Source organism: Balaenoptera ricei, chromosome 3 (assembly GCF_028023285.1).
Source record: "Balaenoptera ricei isolate mBalRic1 chromosome 3, mBalRic1.hap2, whole genome shotgun sequence".
Lineage (NCBI taxonomy): Eukaryota > Metazoa > Chordata > Mammalia > Artiodactyla > Balaenopteridae > Balaenoptera > Balaenoptera ricei.
The window spans coordinates 43,246,149-43,262,402 of record NC_082641.1 but is presented as its reverse complement, the minus strand read 5'-3'; the positions used below and the strand labels follow the sequence as shown (position 1 = coordinate 43,262,402).

General features: G+C 35.2%; 1 protein-coding gene across 2 annotated transcripts in view; it reads right to left on the bottom strand.

The window, feature by feature from the left end:
* MTREX (Mtr4 exosome RNA helicase) overlaps window positions 1-16,254 on the bottom strand; it is a 133,724-nt gene that overhangs the window by 20,180 nt on the left and 97,290 nt on the right. For both annotated transcript variants that reach the window (XM_059916381.1, XM_059916382.1), the window contains 3 exons: window positions 8,848-8,958; window positions 7,496-7,684; window positions 3,176-3,339 (listed from right to left, as the gene is read on the bottom strand). In XM_059916381.1, the coding sequence (XP_059772364.1) occupies window positions 3,176-3,339; window positions 7,496-7,684; window positions 8,848-8,958 (464 nt within the window). The remainder of the gene's footprint in view (window positions 1-3,175; window positions 3,340-7,495; window positions 7,685-8,847; window positions 8,959-16,254) is intronic.

The window sequence follows — 16,254 nt, the reverse complement described above, 5'->3', positions numbered from 1 at the left end:
GTGAGAGGTTATACCTCATTGTACTTTTGATTTGCATTCCTCTAATAATTAGTGATGTTGAGCATCTATTGATGTGCTTTTTGCCATCTGTATGTATTCTTTGGAGAAAAGTCTATTTAGATCTTCTGCCCATTTGACTGGGTTGCTTGTTTTTTTTGTTATTGAGCTGTTTGTGTATTTTGGGGATTAATCCCTTGTTGGTGGAACTGTTTACAAATATCTTCTCCCATTCTGTGGGTTGTCTTTTCATTTTGCTTATGGTTTCCTTTGCTGTTCAAAAGCTTTTTAAAGTTTAATTAGGTCCCATTTGTTTATTTTTATGTTTATATTATAAAAACAATAGATTTATATTATAAAGATTAGAATTATTTTCATCTCTTCGTCATCTGTTTTTTTATCAATTTCCTTGTATTTACAACTATCTTCAGTATTTGACCAACTAAGAATTGTATCAAGGAAAATTTTGCCACAAATACAAAAGATGAAAGATAAAGTCACAAGTCCGTTTTAGCAAAATGGGATGGCCCAAGTTCTTATCACAAAACATTACATAACTAAGTCCTTTATGTTGACCAGAAAGGAGAGTAAAGTTATAAAAATCTTAAATTTTTCTTCTTGTTCTTAGAAATATATTATTCACTCACTGACTCTTGAGTGTGAGAATTTACCTAGGGTCTGAGATTTTGCTTATATGATCAATTTTACCATCATCACTTTGCCTCGAGTGCTTTTTGTCTCTTTGTGTTAATTTTCTGATTTGCGTAATAATTGCAAAAACATCTTTTTCTGTTATTTTTCTCTTTGCCATGTGGATGACAAATGAAAAATTCTGAATTCTCAACTGTGTTCAACGAAAGCTGAAAAAAGACTACAGTGATGGTGTCTCTAGAATTCTATAATCAAGGTTCCATAGAGTATCTTACATTTATAAAAGGGTTTAATGGATCCATCCAGTAACTATAAGGGTGTTACTCTTTAAAAAAAAAAAAAAAAAAGAAAAGGAAAAAAGGGCAAATTTCCTATTTTTCATAAGATTTCTAAAAAAGAATAAAGTCATGAACTATCAATGTTTATAAACAGTAATAACTACTCAAAAATAAAGTCAAAAACTAAACACGGGTTCCTAATGGTAAACTGAGAGTTAAGTCAAGACAAAAGGACAAAAATACAAATAAGGCGAGACTACGTCTATAGTCTAATGCGGGAGGCAGATAAGAAAGATAATAATCACAGGACAGCAATTTAATAGAGATTTATATAGGCAATTATGCAAAAAAAAGTTGAGGAGCCTAAAATCAAACTGAAGAAACTCAAAGCAAGTTTCAGAAGATCTTAAAAAAAAATTATGCAGGAACAGGGAGCAAGGAAAAGGTCATGTTAAATAAAAGAAACACCATGTGTGAAATGTGGCAAGAGACAGGATAGAAAGGGAAAGTCAAGAATACACTAAATTATGGAATTTATTCTGAAAGCAATACAGAATCACTGAGAGGCTTTTACCAAACAATGACATGGTAGGATTTATGGTTTGGAAAGACTATTCTGAAAGCAAGGGTATAAAGGATGGGTTGTAGAGACTTATTAACAGGATGCACCTTAGTCAGTGGGAATAGTTAAAACAGCACAGAGGTAGGAGAAAACAATCATGAAGATGTGAGAAGAGAGCTAGAAGGAAGAGGAGGAATCTAGGACGACTCCCCAGTTTTTGCCTTTAGTGGCTGGGTCTTATTCAGCAAGACAGACCAGAGGGAGAGGCAAATTTTGGGGGAAAGGTAACATACTTCGATATGTGATATTGTTATCACTATCTCTCTAAATATTCTTTCTTCTAAGACTAAAACTAGCTGAAGATATCTAACAGAAATTAATTTCTATATTAACTATTAAATATCAATACTACATAACATCACAAAGAAATAATTCCAATAACATTAATTTTGGCATTCAAATCAGTAGATTGGTGTTATAGTCTAAATTTAATCCTGGGTAAATGATTAACCTTATAGTGCCTAGGTTTCTTTAAGTACAAAGTAGGAAAGCTTAATTTTATCACAGCTTAAAGGAAAACTACAAGCCTGTAGGCCAAATCTAACATGAAGAAACGTTTTATTTCGCTTGCACAGGGACTTAAAAAAATAATTTTGAATTAGTCTGTGAACATTTAAAAATCAAGAGATTTCACCAAAAAAAAAAAAAAAATCTGGATTTTTGACTTTTCTAAGTTGAATACTCTGATATCACATTATTCTGTAATAATTAATTGGGGCTGGGTAGTCGCTGCCCCCTTCTGGTGGCCTAGAACTGTCCTGTTTGCCACAGAATCTTGGCCCCTGCCGATATCTGAATTCATATCTGAACCAGATGATCAATAAGAACAATATGAATAAGTCTTCATCAGGAATATACAAAACCATCTACAAGGCTTGTAATTCTCTGGCCCCATCCATTAGGGCCTTGGTGAGAACATAAAAACTGTTTCAAGATGTCTTTTATGGACTCATCGAGAATAATGGTCATGACTATGGCAAAATAAGTATCTTCAAGATGATGGCAGTCAAGTGGGACCCTGAGCCAGAACATCTTAAAGAGCCCTTCCAGCATTTTGGACCCATAGAAACAATCAGAGAGAATGAAATGACTTCTGTTTTAACTCATTTAGTTTTAAGGTCATTCGTAATCTGGTAAAAGATTACCAAAATAGACAACAGCTTATATCCAATTTACAAAAGTTTATATCTGATTTCAAGCTGTGGCCTATAATATGCTATACTCTAATACCCTACTGTTAGACCAAAACTTTACATAAAAAAGGATAATGATTATTAGATTAAGTTTCAAGGGGGGAAAATGTTCATAATTGTAAAAATAATTAAAAGTATACAAAAACCATATATAAACTAAGGTTACAATTATGTAAAAAGTCCACAATGCATTAAAATAAAGAAAAAGGAAACATACAAAAGTACTAATGGTGTCTGTGTTAATTAGTAGGATTCAAAAGATTTTTATTCTCCCTTTCTAATTTCTCAACTTCATGATCAGAACCTGTATTTTAATATGGAAGGCACTGTACAACTTTATATTTTTAATATAGCTCCTTTTCCAAAAGATTAATAGCCCTCATTTTAAAAACAGTATCCCATTTTAGAATCAGTTTTCTAGAACCAGGTTTTACCTGCTTATTTCACAAGCCACTCGTCCTTTCATCTCTATGACATCAGAAGACGTAGCAAATCCCAACCTCCTTAAAACACGTTTGCGACATTTGAGCTCATCCATTTGTAGGACAGTTCTTGCTTTCTTTAGTTCTCGCTTTGCGGATTTAATGTCTATTGCAATCTAAGGCATATAAAAGTACAAAAGAAGTTCAGTAATAAGGTAAAAAAATGAAATGGTGTTTAGTCATGAAATGAAACAAAAAATATTATATTGGGGGCCGGGGGACATGGAGGAGAACACAGGAGTTTCTTACTGTCCCAGGATATTACACAAGAGGAATGATGTATCTGAGGTAGCAATGACACCAACTCCAGCTTTTCATCCTTAGGGAATGAGGGGGTAACTCAGAGAATAAGGAAAGAAAGATGAGAGTATATGAATCTTATCTCTCAACTACTTATATTTCCCTTACGATGCCCTGAGAAGTGTTGCTTCTCTTTGCCCTCAAATTGTATAACAAATCTGCCTAAGCTGGAAATGGATTTAGCAAAGAGAATAGGTCTTTATTCTACAGACAGAGATGAATGCCTAAAAGGAAAATGTTATTTTGAGGTCATCCTATAGGGTAGATGAGTTTTAAAATTCCATTAATCAGTAAATATTGCATACTTTTCAACTGTGACAGAGGATGACAGTACAAGAGCAAGAAAACACTGTGATCCTGAAGTGGAGGCTTGAAGTTCAGAAAAACACGGACAGAAAAGTTTAGGGATTGAGAAGTAGAAATTCAAAAGACTTTGGAATTTTGCAGATGATTTATTAAGCTTCAACTGAGGAGCAGAAATGTTGAAGGCAATGATGGTGGTCAGTAACTGATATTTGTTGACAGCTAACTATAAATCCTGTTTCTTCAAGTGCTTTACATTCTTTTAATTCTTACAGCAATCATATAAAGTAGGTAACTAATATTAAATGTGCATTTTACAGATGAGAAAACTGAGGCAGACAGAGATTACCAAGATCAAGATACTGGTCAAGATTACAGAGCTAGTGAGTGATAAAAGATGGGATTCAAACCCAGGCTATCAGACTAAACTCCTAGCAATTATTTACATTGCTATGAACAGATATATTGTCATAATGCTAGGAGGATAAGAAGAAATGCTTTATATGTTAGATAACTCTATACTACCTAGCATGATTTATCAGGCCTATCAGAAAAAAAAAATTTGTCTTCTAAAATTCCTTTAATTGAAGATGCACCTGTATTAGCATAGAAGACTGTGCTAAGTACCCAGAGGCATATAAAGCTTTAGGTTGGTAGAAGACAGTCTACTATTTAAAATTTTTACCATAGTAATTTTTATACTGATTACATGTTGAAATATATTTTGGACATATTGAGCTAAATAAAAATCTTATTAAAATTAATTTCACCTGTTTCTTTTCACTATTTTTTTAAAGTGGCTACTACAGAATTTAAAATTACATTAAGTGGCTTGTATTATATTTCTACTGGATAATGCTGTTCTAGATCTTTTTCTACATACTTTAAAAGAACACAGATATCCATGTCTGTAAATGAATAAATACACAGGTACAGGGGCTCTTCCCACAGAAGTGAGGTCAGCTTCCTTTTCCACTCAATACAATTAGGATTTCTTTTCCAAAAAGTACATATAAATTTACCTTGGGCTTCCCTGGTGGCGCAGTGGTTGAGAATCTGCCTGCCAATGCAGGGCACACGGGTTCGAGCCCTGGTATGGGAAGATCTCACATGCTGCGGAGCAACTGGGCCCGTGAGACACAACTACTGAGCCTGCGTGTCTGGAGCCTGTGCTCCGCAACAAGAGAGGCCGAGATAGTGAGAGGCCCGCGCACCGCGATGAAGAGTGGCCCCCACTCGCCGCAACTAGAGAAAGCCCTCGCACAGAAATGAAGACCCAACACAGCCAAAAATAAGTAAATTAAAAAAAAAAAAAAAATTTACCTCATTTTTTTTAATGGCCATGTTGATACCCACTGTGTGGATATGCATAATTCATGTATCTAATTTTCTACTGATGAACACTGAGGTTGTTTACATTCATTTGCTTTTTCAAACAATGCTACAAGAACATCCTTGTACTGCCTCACTTTGTAGTTTCAGTCTGAGAAACTGGGAAAGCTGAATCAGAGGGTATGAGCACTTAAAATGTTGACAGTTGAGGGGTCAGATTTTGAAGGCTTCCTAGGCAGGGCTAAGGAATGTCAAATTTATCCTGCAGTCGCTAGGAGGTCAGGAGGTCATTTAAAAAAAAAAAGACTTGTTTTTTCCCCCTAAGTTGTTAACTCTTTGTAGTTTTCTTTCATTAAGAAATGCAATATAAGCACATTACAGACAATGGGGGGTGGGTGGGAGTAGGATTACCTACTATAATCTCACTGCCCAAACACAACCACTTAAGGTTTTCCTTTCAGTCTTTTCTGGTGTGCATTTTTACTTTTGCTAAATTGTAATCATAGTCCACAATGATTTCAGGTCCTACTTTTTAAATTTAATGTTCCTGCATAAGCATTTTTTCCATGTATTGCAGTCTTCATAACAAGTTTATTTAGCCAGTCTTTCAACCAGACACTAGGGCCTTTTTGTTATATTTGAGTGGCTCAGATAATGCCTTTCTCTGTGGCTTCAAACCACCTTCTCCGTGGATACTTTCCAGTCACCACTCAACCAAACTCAAGTCTTTCTGTTCCTGTGTTGAAACTGTTAAGGATGATTCTGGTGGTCAGGTACGGAGTAACTGGAAGCAGGGAGGGAGCTGCTGCAATGGTCCCGGTGATAGATGAGGCCAGGATGACAACTGAGTATACTCAAGCTTTTTGTGTCTCAGTTTCCTCATCTTGACAAGAAACCTTCATGGTGGGCCACAGCGTGGTGTGCTACATGTTCACTGAGAACACACCTGCTGTGCCCAACATGGCACAGGGCCACATCATGTTAGCACACAAAAAGCTAGAAAGGGGCAGTGCTGTAAAACTATGAACTGAACACATTACTCTATTAAGCCAAGAAGTTTCTACTTATATTATTTATTCAATAAATACTAGGCATCTACTTTATAAAAATAGATCATTATGGGAAATATGGAAGAGTACAAATAAGCTAAAATGAAACACCTGAGCCTAAGGAGCTTAAAATCTAGTTTGTGAGACAAGAAGACAAACATGATAAAAGCAGCATGTGATAAAAGCTGAAAAAGCATAATAGCAAGGAGTTATAAACTTCAAGGAGGAAGTGACATTTAGATAGATACAAAAGATTCTATTGAAGAGAAGTGGACAGTGGAAAGAAATGTGTTCATTTCAAAAAGCTTTTTCTAAATTCATTATTCAGAATGGCTGTAAGAATGCTTTTACTGGTTAGAGAATATAGCTAGTTAGCCTAAAAAGGTGAACTACTACTTCATACCACTAGGATGGCTATAATTAAAAATACAGACGAAACAAATATTGGTGAAGATGTGGAGAAACTGGAACTTTAATATATTGCTGGTGAGAAGGTAAAATGGTGCAGCCACTTTGGAACACAGTTTGGCAGTTTCTCAAAAAGTTAAACATAGAGTTAAACACAGAGTTACTCACTGACCTGCATTTCTACGCCAATTCCACCCAGGGGAAATGAAAAGATATGCCCACACAAAAATGTGTACATAAATGTTCATAGCAGCATTATTCATAATAGCCAAAAAGTGGAAAAACTCCAAATGTTCATCAACTGATGAGTGGTTAAACAGAATGTGGTATATATATACAATGGAATATTTTTTGGCCATAAAAAAGAATAAAATACAAATTCATGCTACACCATGGATGAATCTTGAAGATATTAGCTAAGTGGAAGAAGGCAAACACAGAGGCCACATATTGTATGATTTTTTTAATATGAAATCTCCAGAATAGGCAAATCCATAGAGGCAGAAAGGAGATTTGTAGTTGCCAGTGGCTGGAGGGTAGGGAAAGGGGGAGTGACTGCTAATTGGTATGAGGCTTCTTTTTGGGGTGATGAGAATGTTCTGGAATTAGACAGTGGTTATAGTTGCAGATATCTGTGAATATACTAAAAACCACTGAATTGTATGCATTAAAAGCGGGGGGAGGCTATGCTATGCGAATGGCATCTCAATTAAAGTGATCAACTTTTTTTAACTGGTAAGAGTTGATAGTTTACTTAAAAGATAGCTAGACATTTTCCTGCTTTAGCTGATGAAACCAATAGGAAAAGAAAATGAAAAATATATACTCACTTATATAGTGAAATACTTAGAATTCTATGATAAAAGAGTTTCTGCCGTACCTGTGCTTTTTTTTCACAAAGCGTATACACAGTTTCCAAATTTGGATCATTGTGAAGTGGATGAGAATACATTCGATGCTCAAAAGCCTCTACTTTCTGGATGACTTTTTTCAGTCCTTGATCTTGAATGCCCATGTCATCAATAGGATCTAATAAGGGAACACCATCAGGAAAACGTTTCTGAACTTCCTGAAACAAAATATTTAAAATTCATTTTTCATCTTACATACAAAATTAGTTAAGACTAAACTAAATACTTCCTTTTATGTTTTTTCTATGTACAGACATGTATTATAATTTATTAATAATTCTAATATTTAAAGTTGAATAGTTCTGTATGCAGCACAATTTACTGATAAAGCCCATCATTGTGTATTTAGGTTGTTGTAACTTCTTGCCATTATAAATAATCCTGTATTGAACATCTCAAGTGTAAATGTTTTCAATATTCTGATTACTTCTTTGGGGCTGATTCCTAGGGAGGGCACTACTGAGCTGAAAGATATAAACTTTCAAAGGGTCCAGATCCCCATCACTAAACTTTTTGTAACATGATTTTACTATTAAATATAATGAACACGTGAGTTCAGGGAAGAGATAGGTCACTATAGGCTGGTATCCCACTGGGAGACTTTCAGGGTCTTGGATAGGGCTTAAAGGTAAGATAGGATTTGGCCAGTTAGAAATAAAAAAAGGGGGGGGGGGAGTTACCCACAAAAACTTTTTATAAAACTGTCAAGAGAATTATTCATTTCAAGAAGCCCACCCATGGACCACAGCTTAAAAATTCCTACTGTACACTGAAAGCATCCTGCTTTCTCAGATTTTAGTACATAGCCTTCACTACATAGTAAATCCTTTTCAAATATTTATTGACTAACCAACTAAACCAACTAACAAAGTGCCTTTTGATTTTCCTACCGGAAAATAAAATTTTCTATAAAATCTTATTTTTTCCTATTGAAAATAAAACTATTTCATCCATGTATTAACTATACTATAAAGTAGTTAAAAGTCCTGGCACATGATTTTATACATAAAACTTTAAATACACTCTATAGTTATTTTCATTCATAACGAATAAAGCAAAACATATTTAACATACAATAGTGGCCATGTTTTCCTCTGTGAGCCCTCCTTTAGCCTGACTTTGTTGCTAGATTCAAAGAGAGGACAGTCTACATATAGATCTGCTGCCACTATCTTTGTTAAAAATGACTGCCACTATTGGTAGTGTTTATAGGTTTTCTGAAAGAAAGCAATATATTTAAAAGCAAATCAGCTGCCTTGTTATAAACCCTATTTATATTTACATAAAATTTATATTTAATTTATAAAATTAACGTGTATACCTGTATTGATTTTAAAACACTCTGTCTATTGTCCAGTGGTCGAAGGTCTTTAGGAATGTAAAGCCTAACACTGCTGATAGCAGACAGGAGATGCACCAAAACTGGAACAACCTACCAACAGAAAAGTTATATATATATGTTACAATTAAAATTGAACGTTTTCAAATTCTGCCATTTCTTAAATTTAGCTTGAATTCTTAAAAGGAAACTGCATTTACAATATGTGACAGGTATAATAAGTAGACAGTAATCACTGTGGAAGCTTATATCTTAGTAGAAACTATATTTAAAAAGTAAAAACAAATTCAAACCTTTAAGTAACAGGCAAACAAATGGTACATAAAAATAAGTGATTCCCTTAACACAGAATCCATATTTTATTCACTTTTGCACCCTCAGTACTTGCTACTTTTTGAATACCTAAATGTACTATAGCACTACAGAGGAAGGAAAGACTCCTATTTAGGTCTATTTAGGTTTAGTTGGCCACGTAAGACTCATGTAATCTCTGGATGGGCCAGAATGAAGAGCTGAAAAGAGGTATTTCAAGCAGAGAAAACAGTATACTCCATTAGACATAATCTTGAAGAAAACATATCTTCAAACTTTCTTCCATGCTTTCTCCTGATAAGAATACCCTTCCCTCACCATGAAAAATACCATTTGCTTTCTTTAAATTTGCTCCCTTTAAATTCAGACTCTATAAACTGAGGAGAGGTTAACATTTTCACAGATCCAACTTTGTCAGCTTATTGGTCTCCTTACCTTTACACTGATCACCACTGGAAAAACAACTGTCATTCACTTGCTGATAACAAATATATTCACTGTGTTTTACTAAACAAAATGGTATAGTGGCTGAATGTGGGTTCTGGAGTCAAGACTGCCTGGGTTTGAATTCAGTCTTCAATTACTTGTGTGACATTGATCAAGTCACCTAGAGTTTTTAAGCTTCAGTCTCCCCATTTAAAAAATGAGGATAAACAATGGAACAGAACAGAGAGCCCAGAAATAAACCAACACACCTATGGTCAATTAATTTATGTCAAAGGAGGCAAGAATATACAATAGAGAAAAGACAGTTTCTTCAGCAAGTGGTGTTGGGAAAGCTGGATGACTGCAATTAAATCAATGAAATAACAACACTCCTTACACCATATACAAAAATAAACTCAAAATGGTTTAAAGACTTGAATATAAGACATGACACCATAAAACTCGTAGAAGAGCACAAAGGCAAAACATTCTGACATAAATTGTGGCAATATTTTTTTTAGATCAGTCTCCCAAGACAAAAGAAATAAAAGCAAAAATAAACCAATGGGACCCAATTAAACATGTATCTTTTAAGAACAAGCACCTTCTCCTGCATAGCCACAATATTATGAGATCATAAAAATTTAACAATAATACATCATCTAATATATAGTCCATATTAAAATTTCCCCAACTGATCCAATAATGTCCTTTATAGACTACTACCATTACTACCACGACTACCAACACCACCACCACCACCACTACTACGTTCGGAGCCAGGATACTACTACTACTACTTTTGGTTTCAGGATCCAGCCAAGGATCATTTATTACATTTAGTTGTCAGGTCTCTTAGTCTTCTTTAATCTAGAATACTCTCCACCTTTTTTTGTTCTTTTATGGTATTAACATTTCATATAATTTCAAATTTACAGAAAAATTGCAAGAATAGGATAAAGAGCTCCCATATACCTTTATTCAGATTCACCAATTATTTGTATTTTGCCCCATGTGCTACAACATTCTCTCTCTCTATATTTATGTATATACATATACACAAACATACACACCCATACAACCACAGTACAAGTATTAAAAGAGGGAAATTAATGTAGATACACTGATATTATCTAATCGACAGTCCATATTAAAATTTCATCTACTTTCCCAATAATGTCTTTTGCCCTCCCTTCTCCCCCACCACTCTATGGAGCCAAACTAGGATCATGCATTGAACCTAGCTGTAATATTGCTTTGTTCTTCTTTAATCTGGAACAGTTTCTCAGTTCTTCTGTGACTCTCAAGACACTGACATTTTTGAATACTATAGGCTAGTTATTTTGTAGAATGCTTCTCAGTTTAGGTTTGTGTAATCATGAAGAATCATCAGATTCAGGTTATGTATTTTTGGCACAAGTGATTTTTTTTGTTTTTTTTTGGTCTCAGTCCATTGGTCAACATTACTGGATTGGTGACAGTAACTTTGATTACTTGATTAAAGTAACATCTGCTAGCATTTTCTACTATAAGTTACTACTTTCCCTTTCACAATAAATTTATAGGGAGATAAATTTATAAGAAACTGGGGCTTCCCTGGTGGCGCAGTGGTTAAGAATCTGCCTGCCAATGCAAGGGACACCGGTTTGAGCCCTGGCCTGGGAAGATCCCACGTGCTACGGAGCAGCTAAGCCCATGTGCCACAACTACTGAGCCTGAGCTCTAGAGCCCGCAAGCCACAACTACTGAGCCCACGTGCCACAACTACTGAAGCCTGTGCGCCTAGAGCCCGTGATCCACAACAAGAGAAGTCACCACAATGAGAAGCCCACACACCGCAACAAAGAGTAGCCCCGGCTCGCCGCAACTAGAGAAACCCGCACGCACAGCACCAAAGACCCAACACAGCCAAAAATAATATAAATAAATAAATAAATTTATATTAAAAAATTTATAAGAAATTTATAGGGAGATTCTTTATAGACTTTGTAAATATCCCACTCTTCACTAAACTTTCTTTTTTTTTTACATTTTTAAAATTAATTAATTAATGGCCACATTGGGTCTTCGTTGCTGCGCGTGGGCTTTCTCTTGTTGCGACGCATGGGCTTCTCATTGTGGTGGCTTCTCTTGTTGTAGAGCATGGGCTCTAGGCGTGCAGGCTTCAGTAGTTGTGGCACGTGGGCTCAGTAGTTGTGGCTCGCGGGCTCTAGAGCGCAGGCTCAGTAGTTGTGGCTCATGGGCTTAGTTGCTCTGCAGCATGTGGGATCTTCCCGGACCAGGGCTCAAACCCATGTCCCTGCAATGGCAGGCGGATTCTTAACCACTGTGCCATCAGAGAAGCCCTTCATTAAACTTTCAACTCACTAGTTTTAGCATCCATGGATTATTCTTGCCTGAGTCAAATATTACTTATGGTAGTTGTCTAACATTGACTCTTCTAACATCTCCATTCCTTCTACAGTATCTATTCTGAGTATATAAGCTTGTGGGTTCTTATTTTATTTTCATCTGATTATAATCTTTTACTATCATTATTTTTATTCTCAAACTGTCAAATTCACTTTTAAAGAAGACATTATGTGGACTGAATTGGCTTTTGAGCTGCCAGTTTGTGATCCATACAAATCCTAGATACATGGGCTGGCTGGAAAGAGAAGACTCAGGACATGAAAAACTGTCAATGATGTACCAGGTAGCCAACATCCAGAGGGAGAAATACACAATTTTTCTGTACTGAGGTACATGTACACAATCCAAAATGGCAGAAAAATTAAAAATAATTCACTTGACTTTAGATAAGAAGTGTACGGTTTACGCACTTGCAGTTGAATTATGCACAAGCTGCATTATGCAGAAGTATTTCCTTGAAAACAGAATAAACACTATCTGTGAAGACTTGATTCAGAAGGAAGACAGAAACTGCCCAATTTCTAATGCTGCTTCCCATAATAAGTTCCATCCAAGAAATGGTCAACTAAGTCTCACACTAATGACAAGAAAGAAACTATAAAGGCCCTCCTACAAATGTCTCCTTAAGTACAAGAAAGGGAGATCCTAAGACTTAAGTTCTGTAAATAAGAACTTAAATGTTTAAAAACCAAATGAATAGTTGCCATGAAATTATAAATCTCTACACTCACAAGGATTTAAAAACATGCTATAATATTTGCACTGTGCAGTTGATTCAACTTTCTAAACCTAATAACCTTTATAAAAGAACTTAGAATTCAGGCTCATCATGATGCAACATCGGTCTATATAAATCCAAATAATCATGAGGGCAATTATTAGAAAAGCGTGAGAATGCCAACAGTAGGGAGTATTTTTATTCTTAGACCTTTTTCTTTGCAAGTTTGTCATAAATCAATTTCCCCTTTTAAGATAAGCAAATGATAAGGTAAATAATATCAGAAGTCAGTACATTTTAAGTCAATACATTCTTTAAGTCAATACACTCTAAGTAAATTTCAACCAATGTCATCTCTTCAATTAAGACTATTAGCTAAAACACAATATGATTTTTGAATTTTTCATCTAAATCAGAATGATGTTCCTGAACCAACTGAATTTTAATCAAGTCAAGGCAGACAAAGTTATTCAAACCAATGTGATTTTTATTAAATTTTAGATTTTTAAAAATTAAATTTGTGTCTTGATCTAATTTAAAAGCTGACTAATGTAATAATCTATTGAATGTAATAGATGCTTTCTCTAAGTTTATCCAGAAGAATGCCAGTGAAAATGGTGGAGCAAAGGCCTCCAAAAATCCTCTTCTCCATAAAAGCGTTGAGAATACTGGCAATTGTCAAAATCAACTTCTTCAGAACTCTGGAAATTAAACAAAGGCTTGCACCAATCCAAGGAGCGTTTAATTAAAAAAACCCCAAAACCAAAGAACTGGATGCTTTGTGATGTTTTAACTTACTCTACTCCCTCTCCCACTCAGCTCCACAGTAGTCTTGAAAACCAAGAGCCTGCAATCACTGAAAATCAGTCTGGCAGCCACCGGAAGGGACAGAACAGGGTTGAAATGACTTCAATAGGCCATTCCCAGAGAACTGTCAGTATTTCACCTGTTTGGTGGTCCCCTAGAAGACTTCATTCATTCACAAGAAGGTCATTATTTGACCTGACCCAGGGCTTGCCCAGTGCAAACAACCTTTTCCCTAGGGGCATCTGTTAAAAATAGTAAGAGGCAATTGTTTAACATCATGACTTTGAGGTGGTGGATAACAGGACAAATAACAGGTTAACCAAAAAGCTTAAAAAAAAGAAAAGAAAAGAAAAGATGGAGAGTAAGATGACCATAGGGAGATGTGAAAGGCGCTCCTAGAAAACTAGAAACGTAGAAGGCCTCATGCATGTGTAGGGCTGTGTTCACACTCCAAAAAAAAGAGAAGGCCCTAAACTCCCACCTCTGGGTGTCCTTAAGACTGAACACACAGGAAGTGAAGGCTAAGGTAGTGCTGTCAACTCTCTGGCTAAGTGTTAAAGGCATGCTACAATATGCATGCAGAGTCCCTAAGCAGAAACTGGTGGACTTAATGGTTATGGGCATTTAAGAAAGTTTTTGTCTAATTATTAGCTGACCACTAAGCTAACTAAGCAGGGACTTCAGTGGCCATGCACAACAAAAAATAGAGACTTAATTAACAGAATTCAGAAAAGTCTACAAAACAAACAAGCAAGCAAACAAACTACAACAAATAGCAACATAAAGAAACTTAGGTTTAATTTCCAAAGTTGCCATGTTATATTATATAAAATGTGCAATTTAAAAAAAAATTACAAAATATGTAAAGAAACAACAAAATATGGTGCATATACAGGGAAAAAGAGCAGTCAACAGAAACTGTCACTGAGGAAGTCCAGCTACTGCACTTAATAGAGTTTAAATCAGCTATTTTAAATATGTTCAAAGTTTATTTAAAATAAAAACATCTGATTTCAATTTGTAATAGTACACTTTTGATGCAAACTTCTAAAGTGAAAAAACTGCTAAATCTCATTCTATCACCACTATTAAAGGGTATTTTGACTCTCAAGTAGTTTTTAGATAGCCTAAGTGTATAGTTGTGATCTGTAACCTTCTATTCTATGTCCTTTTATAGATGTTTTAATCTAATGCTGAATGATTCTAGAGAATTCTTTGCCTAGAGAAACAAAACAGAAATCAATATTCTAGACTTTGTAATTATGGTCTTTATTTCCTGACACTGAGTCTCATTTAACTCTTATGAAATGGCTGTGATAAGGGGCAGTGGTCAGAAACACTTGAAGCTGGCAAAGCCACAGTGACAAGAGCAATTTTTAGAATACATTGTCGGAAGTGTTAACCTCTACTAATCAACTGTTATCCAAAGCTAGCTATATTCTAAGCCATTTTGTTTTTCTGGAAAAATAAATTCAAGATTTATTTCACAGGTAAAAGAAAAAGTCACTTTAGAAAGTAGTCCTATATAAAGGCTGATCAAAAGCTAAATTTGACATTACACACACTCAAAGTTAGAGGAGGGAAAGATAACTATGGAAATTCTACTTCCTCCTCATATCTCATGTAAAGGAAATTGGGTTCAAACCTACCCTAAATAGTGCTACACAATCATGGCAGTTGAGAGGTGAGATTTCCTTATAAACTGCCTGTGGCGTTATTTCCCTGTGTCCAGGATTCCTACTCAAAATATTAATTTGCAAAAGCAAATAATATTATATACATATCCCATTTCTTAAGGTATAGTTCTCCTCCCTGTTTTATTCTATGCCTTTGTCATTCAACCATATAGACAGAACAACTTGGAGGTTTTTTTTTAATTTTTAAAAATATATTATTTAACCAATATATTAAAAATATTACCATTTCAACATGTAATCAATATAAAAATTTATTATTATTTTTTTAGTTACTTGCTTTTTTTTTTTCTTGTTAGTCATCAATTTTATACACATCAGTGTATACATGTCAATCCCAATCACCCAATTCATCACACCACCATCCCCACCACCCCACCGCTTTCCCTGCTTGGTGTCCATACGTTTGTTCTCTACATCTGTGTCTCATTTTCTGCCCTGCAAACTGGTTCATCTGTACCATTTTTCTAGGTTCCACATATATGCGTTAATATACGATATTTGTTTCTCTCTTTCTGACTTACTTCACTCTGTATGACAGTCTCCAGATCCATCCAAGTCTCTACAAATGACCCAATTTCGTCTTGGAGTTATTTTTAAAGAGGGATGTTTTGTACTCTGCACATGTTGCTTCCACAGCTGGGAATGCAATTTTTGTCTGAAAAAAGTTCTAATATTCCTACAAATTTGCCTAAGTCTCATTACTTCTTTTATAAGACTATACACACACGTATCTTTGATGGTCACCTCTCTGAGCAAAAAATGCTCCCTCCATAGTTCTAAACCCCTTTAAGTCAGAGACTACATATATAATTCATGCTTACACATCCCCACCTTAATTTCCTTAGCAGCATATGCTGAAATAAACTGAATAAAAAAATGTTATTCAGCAGAGGAGAGACGCTCAGTTTTGCCCAGGGTACAGTGAAGACTTCCCTGTAGAGACTGTCTATTGAACTCAACAAAATCATATTATTAAGTACTGCAAAGCTTCTCAGTATCTTTAAGTAAAACAGGCAC